Source organism: Mustelus asterias, chromosome 1 (assembly GCF_964213995.1).
Source record: "Mustelus asterias chromosome 1, sMusAst1.hap1.1, whole genome shotgun sequence".
NCBI lineage: Eukaryota > Metazoa > Chordata > Chondrichthyes > Carcharhiniformes > Triakidae > Mustelus > Mustelus asterias.
Genome location: NC_135801.1, coordinates 105,331,974 through 105,347,050, shown reverse-complemented (window position 1 = coordinate 105,347,050; position 15,077 = coordinate 105,331,974). Strand labels below are relative to the sequence as shown.

General features: G+C 39.2%; 1 protein-coding gene across 1 annotated transcript in view; it reads right to left on the bottom strand.

Annotated features, from left to right (window-relative positions):
* Nucleotides 1–15,077, bottom strand: part of wdr19 (WD repeat domain 19) — a 99,554-nt gene that overhangs the window by 45,333 nt on the left and 39,144 nt on the right. The window contains exons 13-16 of the mRNA XM_078216012.1: nt 13,303–13,409; nt 7,175–7,297; nt 4,451–4,600; nt 3,340–3,487 (exon numbers count right to left, since the gene is read on the bottom strand). Coding sequence (XP_078072138.1) covers nt 3,340–3,487; nt 4,451–4,600; nt 7,175–7,297; nt 13,303–13,409 — 528 coding nt within the window. The remainder of the gene's footprint in view (nt 1–3,339; nt 3,488–4,450; nt 4,601–7,174; nt 7,298–13,302; nt 13,410–15,077) is intronic.

Sequence of the window (15,077 nt, the reverse complement as noted above, 5' to 3'; positions counted from 1 at the left end):
TTGGCCCATATCCCTCTATACCCATTGTACCCATGTAACTATCTAAATGCTTTTTAAAAGATAAAATTGTACCCACTTCTACTACTACCTCTGGCAACTTGTTCCAGACACTCACCACCCTTTGTGTGAAAACATTGCCCCGCTGGACACTTTTGTATCTCTCCCCTCTCACCTTAAACCTATGCCCTCCAGTTTTAGACTCCCCTACCTTTGGGAAAAGATATTGACTATCTACCTTGTCTATGCCCCTCATTATTTTATAGACCTCTATAAGGTCACCCCTCAGCCTCCTACGCTCCAGAGAAAAATGTCCCAGTCTATTCAGCCTCTCCTTATAACTCAATCCATCAAGTCCCGGTAGCATCCTAGTAAATCTTTTCTGCACTCTTTCTAGTTTAATAATATCCTTTTTATAATAGGGTGACCAGAATTGCACACAGTATTCCAAGTGTGGCCTTACCAATGTCTTGTACAACTTCAACAAGACGTTCCAACTCCTGTATTCAATGTTCTGACCGATGAAACCAAGCATGCCGAATAGCTTCTTCACCACTCTGTCCACCTGTGACTCCACTTTCAAGGAGCTATGAACATGTACCCCAAGATCTCTTTCTTCTGTAACTCTCCCCAACGCCCTACCATTAGCTGAATAAGTCCTGCCCTGGTTCAATCTACCAAAATGCATTTGTCTAAATTAAACTCCATCTGCCATTCGTCAGCCCACTGGCCCAATTGATCAAGATCCCGCTGCAATTGGAGATAACCTTCCTCACTGTCCACCTTGCCACCAATCTTGGTGTCATCTGCAAACTTACTAACTATGTCCCCTATATTCTCATCCAAATCATTAATATAAATGACAAATAACAGTGGACCCAGCACTGATCCCTGAGGCACAACGCTGGTCACAGGCCTCCAGTTTGAAAAACTCTCTACAACCACCCTCTAGCTTCTGGAAAGAAGCCAATTTTGTATCCATTTAGATACCTCACCCTGGATCCCGTGAGATTTAACTTTATGCAACAACCTACCATGCAGTACCTTGTCAAAGGCCTTGCTAAAGTCCATGTAGACAACATCAACTGCACTGCCCTCATCTACCTTCTTGGTTACCCCTTCAAAGAACTCAATCAAATTTGTGAGACATGGTTTTCCACTCACAAAGCCATGCTGACTGTCCCTAATCAGTCCTTGCATCTCTAAATGCCTGTAGATCCTGTCTCTCAAAATATCTTCCAACAATTTACCCACCACAGATGTGAGGCTAACTGGCCTGTAGTTCCCAGGCTTTTCCCTGCAGCCCCTTTTAAACAAAGGCACAACATTTGTCACGCTCCAATCTTTAGGCACCTCACCCGTGACTATCGATGATCTCGGCTAGGGGACCCGCAATTTCCTCCCTACCTTCCCACAACGTCCTGGGATATACCTCATCAGGTCCTGCAGATTTATCTACCTTGATGCGCTTTAAGACTCTCAAACTGAGAGGATACAAATAATGTCTACTCATCGTCAAACTGAAGAGAAAAGGTCATGACCTTTACCATTTATCAGCTCTCATCTTAAGTTAGAAGAAAAAGCTGTGATGGCTGGGTCATTGAATACATTCAAGGCTAATATAGCTTTTTGATTGACAAGGGAGTCAAGCATTTTGGGGGGCGGGCAAGAAAATAGCATTGAAGGCATAATCAAATCAGCCATAATCTTACTGAATGGCTGGATGGCTTACTCCTGCTCCTATTTCTTATCATCTTATAATTGATGATCAATAATAAATCAATTACAGTATTCAAAAGGGTGCTTCCTAATTACCTGAAGGAAAATAACAAAGGTGTGAATTGAGAAGCAAAATGAGATTGCACAAACTGGGCCCACAACTGGCCTTCAGTGCAGACTCGAAAGCTAAATGACCTCCTGTGCTAAAATTTCAATATCTATATGAAAAGTTGTGGCTCGGATGTGCTAAGGAAATACACCCAGAAGAGTGAAGAAAATCAGAGACAAAACTTACTCCTTAACTAATAATACAACTATTGCATAACGTTTATATCAGCAATGAAGAACTTTTTCCCTAAACGACAGCATTAAAAGAATTGTTGTAGGGACTAAAGGAAGAAAAGAGACTAAAGCAGAGTGCCTTATACATCATGAGATGATATTCATTGGAATGGAGGGTCTTAGCTATGAGGAGAGATTGGGTAAACTGGGCTTGTTCTCCCTGGAAAGACGGAGAATGAGGGGAGACCTAATAGAGGTGTACAAAATTATGAAGGGTATAGATAGGGTGAACAGTGGGAAGCTTTTTCCCAGGTCGGAGGTGACAATCATGAGGGGTCATGGGCTCAAGGTGAGAGGGGCGAGGTATAACTCAGACATCAGAGGGACGTTTTTTACACAGAGAGTGGTGGGGGCCTGGAATGTGCTGCCAAGTAGGGTGGTGGAGGCAGACACGCTGGCATCGTTTAAGACTTACCTGGATAGTCACATGAGTATTCTGGGAATGGAGGGATACAAACGAATGGTCTAGTTGGACCAATGAGCGGCACAGGCTTGGAGGGCCGAAGGGCCTGTTTCCTGTGCTGTACTGTTCTTTGTTCTTTTTATTGGGATACCAAGAGGAGAAAAAAAACCTCAACTTTCTCAAGGTAACTTAATTAGTAGTAATGGTAGGGGGAGATACAATGAGAACGAATATCACATTTTATTGTCCACAGTTTTGGTTTCCCTAGCGAAGGAAAAGTAGACCCGTCTTGGAAGGAGTACCAGACTGATTCCTCAGATGACAGGATTGTCACATGAGGAGAGATGGAGTAGACTTGGTCGATATTTTCTCGAAGAATGAGGGGTGCTCTCCTGGAAATATACAAAATTCTTAAAGGGCTTGGCAGAGAGGATGCTGCCCCGATGGAGAAGTTTAGAGCATGGGGTCACAGTCTCAGAAGAGGTTGGCAATTTGAACTGAGATAAGAAAAAAATTCTTTACTCAAAGGGTTGTGATCCTTTGGAGTTCTCTACTTCAGAATTAAGTAGAGTATATTAAATTTGGAGTTCAATAGATGTTTGGACGTTATGGGAATCACCCATCTGGTAATAGTGCAGGGAGGTATATCTGAGGTACACGATTAGTCATGATTTTGTTGATTCCCTGAACAGATTTAAAGGGCCAAATGGTCTACTGCTACTCCTATTACTTACATTAATATGGAAAAGTCACTGTTTCATTATATTTTCCTCACTGAGATTCCTATATACATTTTATTCCTGACAATAAGGACAACAGAAGCACAGCATGACAACTTCATCATACTTGATTCATGCAGCTACAACTATGCTAGCTACCTTGAATTGTGTCCTTGTGAAAAACATAGGTATACACTTTGTCATCATCATATGCAATAAAGACTCCTTTATCCATTGTGAAGTGTTCCCAGAGAATGCTTCTAACAGTTGTGGGAAAGTTTGGGATCTCATGTACAGTATCATTCACCTTTAAAAGAACAAGGTTAACGAGAATCAAAAATTGTTCAAACTTAAAAACGCACACATCATACAAACATGTTTAAACCTTGGAGCACTTTTTCCTAAATGTACAGTAACCTGCACTGTAAATAATGAGAGCCCAGTCAGAATACTAAGAAAGAAACATAGAAGATAGAGGAGGAGGAGGCCATTTGGCCCTTCGAGCCTGCTCCACCATACGTTACAATCATGGCTGATCGTCCAACTCAATAGCTTAATCCTGCTTTCTCCCCATAACCTTTGATCCCATTCGCCCCAAGTGCCATATCTAGCCACCTCTTGAATACATTCAATGTTTTGGCATCAATTATTTCTTGTGGTAATGAATTCCACAGGCTCACCACTCTTTGGGTGAAGCAATGTCTCCTCATCTCGGTCCTAAATGGTCTACCCTGGATCCTCAGACAGTAAGGATTCTGCTTCTGGACTCCCCCACCATCGGGAATATCCTCCCTGCATCTATCCTGTCTAGTCCTGTTAGAATTTTATAAGTCTCTATGAGATTCCCCCCTCATTCATATGAACTCCAGCGAAAACAATCCTAGCCTAGTCAATCTCTCCTCATATATCAGTCCCGCCATCCCCGGAATCAGCCTGGTAAACCTTTGTTGCACTCCCTCGAGAGCAAGAACATCCTTCCTCAGAAAATGAGACCAAAACTGCACACAATGTTCTAGGTGTGGCCTCACCAAGGCCCTGTATAATTGCAACAATTCCCAACAATTGTTACAACCTCCCCAGTTTAGATGACAGGGTCATCATTTTAACACAGGGAATTAAAAAAATGAGGAATGTACTAACTTTACTTAATGAACTACTATTACCATTACACTTAAGAGATTTACCTTTGTTTTACTTCATGAAAATGAGAACTGAAACACAGTATGATAATGTCATGATGCTTGATGACACTGAAAACAGTATTACTTACTGGACAGAAGACAAACCCATCACTTTTGTCATCAATGAATACCATTCTGGTTCCGCTGGGATCTGGGAAAACTTTACGGATACTGACTGAATGGCGATATTCATTCACATACTGCCAGTCCTCGATATAGAAACATTGGATGATGCCAGTCTGAACAAGAAAGTCATGGAAATATTGTCAATTCTCTCAATGCAAGTTCACTGGTAATTTTATATGAATAAGTTGAAAAGGGAGGGGAAACAAAAATCCATGGCCCTACATTCATGGTAAAACTGTAGTAGACCATCAAGGGCCACTCCTGATTCCACTGGAGTACCCGTGGTCAGGATTACTTATACTGCACGTAAATAATGATCACCCACATCAATATGTGTGCATTTTGAGACATTTTCTACAGAAGGGAGGGTGAAAGAGTGGGTGAGAAAAGCAGTGCTGGCCCGTAACTTGCCTAACAGCAAATTAACCCTAATCCAGCAGAGAATTAAAAAAAATCTTTTTTAGGGAGCTGATATTACAAATGGAATTGGGATTTTGGCTGGGGATCTTGGGTGCCATAGAGCCATGCCTTGGCTGGGTGGAAGTTCCTTGCACCCCAAGCTCCTGTGCAAATTTCCATGAGGCAAATGTCAAAACAAAACCCTAGTATCCTTGGGTCCCATCTACCTCCTCCAAGCTCCTATGTTCCACTTTTGTGGGACTGGCGCTGAGAAGATTTGACCTCTAGATCTTTACTGCAAATTATCCAGTGTAACCTTCAGCGAGGATTTAACTTTTAGTTTCATCAGCTTCTGAACACCGGATTTTTAGAGGCATCAGATCCACTGCATCTTCTATACACAAGGGCAGAGTTTTTTGGGGATTTCAGACCAGGTGCTCAGCCTGGACACCCAGGTGGGCTTCAGTTCTGGTCCTCCACCCTCAGGTAGACAAGATCAGTTTTGACATTCAGTGGAGGATTGACCAGAAGGAGAAACAGTAAAGGCTTTGTGAGAACTAGAGCACCAAAGCCGGACATGAGGGGACTACAAAAATATTGCAACAAATGGAGAGCCAAAGGTGAGCCAGGTGTGGTTTAGAAAGTGCCGGGCAACTGTCCCCATACCATCTCCTCTTTAAGTGGCTGGGGAGTTTTTATTTTAAACAAGGGATGAACACAGAAGCAAGTGCTGGAAAGCACAAGAATAGAAGGAGATAGGCAGATGACCTTGTCTGTGGTACAGACCATGGAATTAAAGTGGTCTTGAGAACGTGAGGAACATCACCCAACTACTCACCTACGTTTTGTATGCACTATCAGCCTTTACCATGAACTCATCCAGCTTCCTTTTGTACTATACCAAGCCAACAAAATTCTACTTAGGGTTTTGTGGAGGAATAAGCCAGATTAATGCATTTAATTCAAATTTCATTGCATTGAATCCCAGATCATAAATGATATAGTAGAGAGAGAAGCCATTCGGCACAACAAGTCTGTGCCAGCTTTTTTGAAGTAAAGTACTCATTTACTACCTCAACCGCACCTGCCTCGACCAGTAGATCTCAATTTTAGTCTCGAATTGTCCCACTGCTCCTCTGTCAACTCATTAACTGTAAATGTCTGTAGAAGACCTTTGGATTCTTTCTGTTACCTGCCAGTCTATTTTCATTCTGTCTCTTTGTCCCTCTCATTTCTTTTTCATTTTTCTAATGTACCTTTGATGCTCAAGCTGATTCTCCTTTGTATTATCACGGTATCTATACTGTTCCCGCACCATCTCCTCTTTGAAAGCCACCTATTACTCCAATACGTTTCTGCCATCCAGTCAGATTCCTCCTCAATTCCCTGAAATTAACCCTACTCCAGTTAGGCATTTTAATTCTAGATCCCTCTTGCCCTTCTCCATAACTCATCTAAACCCATGATACTATGATCACTATTCCTAAGTTGCTCCTCCACTGTGTCAACCCTGCTCAGTAGATAGCATTCACACCTCTGAATCAAAACGTTGCGAGTTCAACTTCCATTTCAGAGACTTGAGCACAAAAATTTAGTCTGATACTCCAGTGCAGTGATGAGGGTATGCTACACTGTCAGAGGTGTTGAATTTCAGTTGAGACGTTAAATCAAGGTCCTGTCTGATAGACATCTCGGATAGATGTGAAAAACCCCATGACACCATTTCAACAAAGAGCGGTGGAGTTGCCCTGGCCAATAGTTATCTCTCAATCAATATCACAAAAAAACAAATTGTCTGGCCGTATAACATTACTGTTGTGGGAGCTTGCTGTGTGCAAATCGGCTGCAATGTTTCCTACATTATAGCCGTGGTTACAAGTCAAAAAGTACTTCAGTGTTTGTACAACAGTCGGTTGTCCCGAAGTCATGAAAGGCACAATCTAAATAGTGTTACCTGCTGGTACATTTTAATGAAATTCTCCACGTGACTCACTTTAATCCCTAGAATTAGATCCAGCAATATCTTCTTCTTAGTTGACAAGAAAAATACAAATCAAATTCTCTTGAAAACACCTCGAAAATTTCTCCCCCTCTCTGCCCCTAACACAATCCATTGCCCCATTCAATATTTAGGTAATTAGTCTCCCATTTTCAGTACACAGTAGCTTATTCATCTAAGTAATTCCCCTATGAATTTGCTCCTCTATTTCTTTCCCACACTTTGGTGGCCTATAAAATATACAAAGTGATGTAATAGCTCCTCTACTGTTTCTTAATATGACACTTACATCTGTTCCATAGACCAAGAAGTCAGCAGTAAGTGCGTGGCACGTGATTCGGCATTTGTCATCACGTCCTGGAAAAAGACGGGTCTCTCTTTCCTCTTGGGCTTCAATGCCTTCCATTTCAATCTGCAACCAAATCAGAAGGGGTCATAATATCCTTCCCAAGTAAACCAACTGATTCCCTGGCTATATAAAAGCTACATTTCAGTGTCAATGAATTGAAAACACTCTCCAACAACACTAACATGAATGTTTAGGCAGAACATGAGATCTATATCAAAATCACAAATTTATTTGAAATTAATAGTAGTTTACAACAAACCGGGCGAGTAAAGTCATTCTGGTCATCAAGTCTACTCCACCCATAGCCCATACATGATTATTCTATCATTTACTTTTTTCTCCACCCTGGTCTAACCCTTATTTCTCCTTTTCAACAAATATTGATCAGCTCCTCATTAAAAGTTGTCGATATAACAGAAATAATTAAATTCTCTGGAATTCTGAAATACACTAATTCTTTTCTAACAGAAGCTCAATGTGCTAATGGCTCACTTTCTGTGATAAAGAGGACAATTTTGATCCTAAATCCATCTGGATACAAGCCAAAATGAACTCCATCTGACCTAAGCGAATCACTATTTTTGGGTTCATTAATTAAAGTCCTTGACAGGGTTTTGTCCCTGGAAATGGAATGGCAATCCACTGTAGGGCTGAAAAATCAATTGTAGGGCTGAAAAATCTACAACTGCACTAATGGCATTTAGTTCTGGGGCCTTCTGGCTGGTACAAAAAGTGTGACAAAAGGCCTCTGGCAAAATCATCATTTTCTGAATCTCTGTTTCAGTCCAGCAAACAAACCTTCTTCCGGACACTTCTCCAAATGGTGTTCACTCATCACTGAGACAGTAAAATGAGTACATTACTCACATCTCATTTGCAGGGGAAATGAATGTTTATGTCTGCCTTAGACATAAACAATGTAATTAAATTGGAGACCTTGCATCACAGATAGGGAGTGTTCTTCAAATCCAAAGCCTTTAAATGTATTGATCATGAACACAACAGTTTTACCAATAGAGGGCAACGAGGAGCTATTTTTAAAAATGGCAAGCAGATAATAGCAATGCTTAATGTTACTTATTTTCGGCGGGCATTTTAGATATTTTCCATTTTCCAAGTTGGTAGTTATAAATTGTTTTCCCATTTGCCTGCCGTCAGTTTGATTGGGAGATTCTGAAATTTGATTGGGAAATTCTGAATTTAAAGTTAGTGAAAATTCCAAGTGTGTCTAATTCAAAGCCTGCACTTGAACATTTCCTATGGACAGACAATAACATGCTGCCCTTAACTGTTCACCAATTACTGGTTCACATTAGTTAGTAAATCACCAAGAATAAGGTACATATGTCTAATATGGAAGATATACAAGATGTAGTATAAACAATACTGACTATGAAATTCAATTGGCACAAGTTTTCAGTGTGAAATAAGCAACGCAATTTGAATACGTGCCTGATGACATTGGCAAGGGGACAAACCAAATTGAGGATGGGGCCTCATTGATAAAACAAGTGAGCTGCAGATGCTATTTGGGCATCCCAACGCAGTTCACCAGTTGGGACTTGTGAAATGCAGACCTGCACACAGTAAGGTCATGGGGCAAGGCAAATCCAAACCTCAGTATTTTTGTGGAACCAGAAAGGGCAATCCTGGCTCTACAGGAACAAACATCTAAATAATTTTCATGCCATTACTTCAGTGGCATTCAGTGGTCCATTTAAGGGTTTATCCATTTATAAGCCAATTTCAATCAGGGTTCTACAATTGTTGTTAGAGCCCCTTATTTCCATGTGCAAGGCACCTCACAACTATATTAGATGAGTACCTTGGACACTTAAAAGTTGCCTGTTTTCAATCTGGGGGAGATCAGAAATCAGTCTTCCTAGCACTTATTTTAGGTCCAAATTTCTTCTTGATTATTTTCAATTCTCCAGCTCATTTCATCTGCATTCCTCCCTCTATAAATAAGCTCAAGTGCAGCATTGTTCAGTGGTGCAAGTACACAGTGATGAAAGTCACAAAAATGACAACAGCCATTTTTAATTTCCTTATTCCTACGTTCATGTAGTAGCATACTGAACACAGAATTTAAATACTGAAATGTTCAGAACAGTACATTTCACTTTGAAATAAGTGGGTCTTAATGAGAATTAGTAAACAGATTTTAGAATTTATTTGGTGTAAATTATATGCGTAATTAACTCATTTACTGTTTTATTACAGAAATCACAACACATTCACCTACACTCTAGTGCGAGCTCTTCAATTAGAGAAACTACTTCCAGTTCACTGCACTGTCCTCATGTCCTTCCTTTCCAATACGTAACCAATTCCATTTAACATGATGTTCCAATTTCTGCCACAATATCTGCCTTCTGTGAAAAATCATCCAGTTAAATACTGGGTTTATGCTTCATTTTAATGATTTACCAATGGAGATAATTTGCCACTATTTACCCTCTTGAAGCCTTTCCTAATTTTGAAGACTTCTATTTGTTTCCCCGATAATGTTCTGTGTTCAAATGGAGAAACCCAACATACTGGAGAACCAGAATGTGAGGACAATGCCATGTGATCCACAATGGCAAATCACAGATATGTTTGTGTCATACAGATGATCATAGCATCAATTGGCTTAGTGGTTTCAGGAGAAAGAATGAAGGACTGCTGTACTAAAATGATTAGGAAACTAAAGCACAACAAGGTGACAGCAATTTTATGAAGTTGATCATGATATGAAACAATCATGTAATATGAAGTGTACAGGGGTGCAAATTATATGCTAATGTTTGAACATATATTCCATAGATTTTTAAATTCAATAAAATATTTTCTAGTTGTTTTTTTAAAAGGGCAATGACAGTGAGCCTCTCTAATGATTCCATTAGTTATCGCTAATGTTCGCATAATATTTGCTTGTTATTTATAAAATAAACATATTTAACAATTGCATTAAAATTTTGCATAAAGCAATTTAATGCAGATGTGTTAACCAGTGAGATGCCAGAGGAAACTAGTCCAAAAAATTGGTCTTGAAATTACACTAGGAAAGAACAATGTGCTTAATACACTATTTTTTTTAATATGTGCTACTTTAAAATAAATGAATTAATAACTGATCTAAAATAGCAGTCAAAAATATTTCAAACAAGTTAACTAAGCATTTGTGTGCTAATATTTCACTGTACAATATTAATCACCATTACTTAAATTGCTAAATAAATATATATAATCAGACATATGGTATATGCATAAATATGTGCATATATTAGATCAGATAAATGTCACCTTTAAACTAAATAAATACTTATTGATCAGCCGATTTCAGTAAACTACACTTTCTGAACAACCTGCATTATACCTGTTGAATAACTGGGAGCATAAAATTTATGTTGGAACTGATCTACAAACGAGAAAACAAAATCATTAGGCTTTAGAGTTAGTCAGAATGTGTTACCACAGAGAAGGTGGACTAAAATAATTTGCGAGGCTAAACCCAAGAACTATAGCATTATATGTAAATCAATTAGGTGAAGCCCTTCCAGTTTGAAATTAGTTTAGTTTTTTGCATCAATTAGTGATTGCATAGTAGGATCAGTACTGTCACCGCAGTCTTCTTGTACTAATGTTGGAGTGCTGTGACACTTTAACATCACAGCCTTCAACACCATTATTCCAACAAAACTCACCTCCAAACTTCGTGGTCTAGGGCTCTGCTCCTCCCTCTGTGACTGGATCCTCGACTTCCTAACCCATAGACCACAATCAGTAAAGATAGGAAACAACACCTTCTCCACGATTATCCTCAACACCAGTGCCCTGCCAGGCTGTGAACTCAGCCCCTTACTATATCTCTTACACACTTATGGCTGCGTGGCCAAATTCTGCTCCAACTCCATTTTCAAGTTTGCTGATGACACCAATGAAGTGGGTTGAATCTCAAAAAATGACGAGACGGAGTACAGGAAAGAGATAGAGAACCTAATGAAATGACAGTAATCAATGTCAATAAAACGAAGGAGACAGTCATCGACTTCAGGAAACGTAGTGGAGGACATGCTCCTGTCTACATCAATGGTGAAGAAGTGGAGTTGGTCGAGAGCTTCAAGTTTCTAGGTGTTCAGATCACCAACAATCTAGGGCGCTGGTCTGTCCACGCCAACACAATAGTTAAAAAAGCCCACTAGCGCCTCTATTTTCTTTGAAGGTTAAGGAAATTTGGCATGTCCATTACGACTCTCACTAATGTTTACAGATGCACCATAGAAAGCATTTATCCGGATGTATCACAACTTGGTATGGCTCCTGCTCTGATCAAAACCGCAAAAAACTATAAAGGGTTGCGAATGTAGCCCAGTCCATCACGCAAACTAGCATCCCATCCAATGACTCCATCTACACTTCCCGCTGCCTCGGGAAAACAACCAGTATTATCTAGGACTCTACACATCCTGGATATACTCTCTTCCACCTTTTTCTGTCAGGAAAAAGATATAAGAATCTGAAAACACGTGCCAACAGACTCAAGAACAGCTTCTCCCTTGCTGTCATCAGACTTTTGAATGGTCCTATCATATATTAAGCTGATCTTTCTCTTCATCCTACCTGCAACTGCAACACTATATCCTGCACCTTATCCTTTTCTTCTCCCCCATGTACTCTATGAACGGTACGTTTTGATTTTATAGCGTGCAAGAAACAATACTTTTCGCTGTTTTCCAACACATGATAATAATCAAATTTTTAAGAAGTGAAAAAAGTGTTGAATGTTGCGTTCCTCTGATTTCAAACCATCAGCTAATAGAAAAACACTTCCAGTTAAATGCAGATACAAATTTACACCTATGTTTTTTAGATAAACGATCCATTTTTGGGATGTTTAGGCTTATAAATATGATTTGTGGGCTTTCACTAATCATTACTTTAATTTTATAGTTTTCTGGTTCAGTACTAAGTATCAATGCAGATGACCTTTATTTACTGCTCCAGCAAACAAATACAGCAAAAATAAAGGTGAACTAGAAACAATTGATAAGAAATACTTGAAATAGAACTAATAAGTCAAAACCAGAAATAAAATTATCTAAAAGAGAGACATGTTGCAGGAGCTTCTTGTCTTGTACTCATCAGTTCCAATTAGTTCATAAGCAGTTCACGAAAGTCGTTTGGTAGTACAGTATTTGAATATTCTTGAAGAGACAATTTTGTTGAAGCTTTATGAAAAATCTCCTTTTTCAGTTTCATGAACACTTGCATAAACATAAAATTCACTTAAAATCCCTGCCAAACTTAATTTAAAAAAAAAATTATATAAATTGATTTATTTGTGCTTAAAAAAAATGAATTCTCTCAAAGTTTATATTGGGTATGCTGACTGCAGCAGACAAACTGCAATGTCTACGATGGTTAATAAAGCTGCTGGTGGGGATGATGATGAAGATGGAAGTCCTCTACAAAAATACTTTTCCAGTAAGAGCAAGGAAAGATGGCTGATTTATAAGGCTTAGCGGGCTCAACTCATCACTGAGAATTGCAATGCTTCCACATATTTCCTGATAATCCTGCAGGCCAAGACTCTGATAAGTAGGTTTATCCTGAATGGACAGGCAGTGGGAAATTTAACTGTGCATGTCTTAGGAGGCTGCCTATTTTAGTAAGCTTTATACTGCTTGCCAGTAATTCTCTTGCGAATAATCACAAGTAATTAACTTTGGTTCATCCCCATTTACATTAAAGTGCTCTGGACTTGTGAAAGTCGGGTCACATTTTTCTGGCAAAACAGTATGCACTTCATATTAGGCAAACAGAAACTTGATTGGTGTGAAATTTTCAGTAGCTCAATCTAGAGACTCAAGCATGACAATTTAATTTTGTACATATCTGACTTACAATTAACTAAAAATTATTTCTAACACTTCTGTCAGAGAGACGCTATTCATATATCTGAGGTGTTTTACTTTTTCCAGTTTGATGAAACTAACTTTTGTATAAGTGAAAAACAGAGTCAAAAAATCATTTACTAGAGATTGGAAAGAAAATGCAAAATTTGGACCATGTAGCATATTTACCATGTGTAGCTGAACTCTTCCCTCAAACAGCACTGCTGCATAATCAGAATTCAAACACATACTAGTTACTGTGCCCAAGTATTCCATGTCTTTTAACTTCTCCACTCCTAAAAAGGAAAAAAGCACACAGCAAATCAATCAGCACACTTTGCAATAAAATTAACATTCCATATCAGGGTCACTTGTCTACTTTTCTAATTACAGCCGTGGTCAAAACATTGACACAATGAGCTGAATTAAAGAGGTGAGATGAGAGTGACAACCCTTGACATCAAGTCAGCATTTGCTGGAATGTGGCATCAAGGAGCAAAATTGAAGTCAAAGGGAATCAGGGAAAAACCTAGTACAAAGGAAGGTGGTTGTGGTTGATGGAAACCAATCTTCTCAGTTCCAGGTCATCATTGCAGTAACACCCTAGGTTTAAACATCTCCAGCTGCTTCATTAATGACGTTCGTTCTATCAGCAGTGGAAATGTTCACTAATGACTGCACAATGCTCAACACCATTCGTGACTCCTCAGGTACTGAAGTAATTGGTGTCCATATGCAGAAGACCTGGACAGCATGCAGGCTTGGGCTGATAAGTAGCAAATAACATTTGCAGCACTCAAGTGGCAGGCATCCAACAAGAGAGAATCCAATGTTTCGAATCTGGATAATGCTTGGTCAGAGATTTGCATTCATAAATCCGTGTTGACTGTGCCTAATCAGATCATTATAACAGATTCCAACATTTTCCCTACTACTGATGTTAGGTCTGTAGTTTCCCTTTTTCTCTCTCTCTCTCCCTTCTTAAATAGTGGGTGATATTTGCTACCTTCCAATCTGCAGGAAGTGTTCCAGAATCCATAGAATTTTGGAAGATGATCACCAATGCATCCATTATCGCCACAGTAACCTCTTTCAACATTCTGGGATGTAATATTAGGTCCTGGGGACTTATCAATCTGTAGTTGCATTAGTTTCTCCAATACAACCTTCTTACTTAATGTCCTTCAATTTTACATTCTCCCTAGTCCCTTGGATCTCCAATTCTGGGAGATTTGTGAAGTCAGACACAAATTAATCATTTAGCTTCTCTGCCATTTCTATATCCTCCATTATAAATTCTCTTGACTCTGTCTATAATGGACCCACATTTGTCTTAGCCACATGTTTCCTTTTACATACCTGTAGGAGCTTCTCCAGTTCATTTTTATACTTTTTGCTAGTTTAAATTCACATTCTATTCTCCCTCTATCAGCTTCTTGGTCCTCTTTTGCAGTATTCTAAAATCCTCCGAATCCTCAGGCGTACCTACCATTTCTGGCAACTTTACTGACCTTTTCTTTTAATCTTGTCTGAGGAAGGGGATTCTGGATTAATGAGCAGAGTCATAGGCAGATTCTTAGGTTTAATAACAGTTGGCAAGGAAAGAGCTAAAATGACTTGCACCTAACAAGAAAATGTTAAATTTGTACATGCTAAACACTATTAAAAGGAATGAAAGATGATTTTAATGTTAAGTATCTATACTTGTATTGAATGATAATAAGATACTAATATGATTAAACTATGAAATGTTCACCACAGTCAATAGATACGAACACTGGGGACTATAAAAGTTCATAACCAAAAGCCATTTAGTCAGCAGAAACTCAAACTCAGGACAAATGCTGAAACATTTAATGAAACATTGAAAGGCCCTAATGTCCAGGCATAAGAAAATATCAGTCCAAGGGCTCAGGGCTGATATGGCCGGTTGACTTGGCAAAGTGCGAGTGGGAAAGGTATTT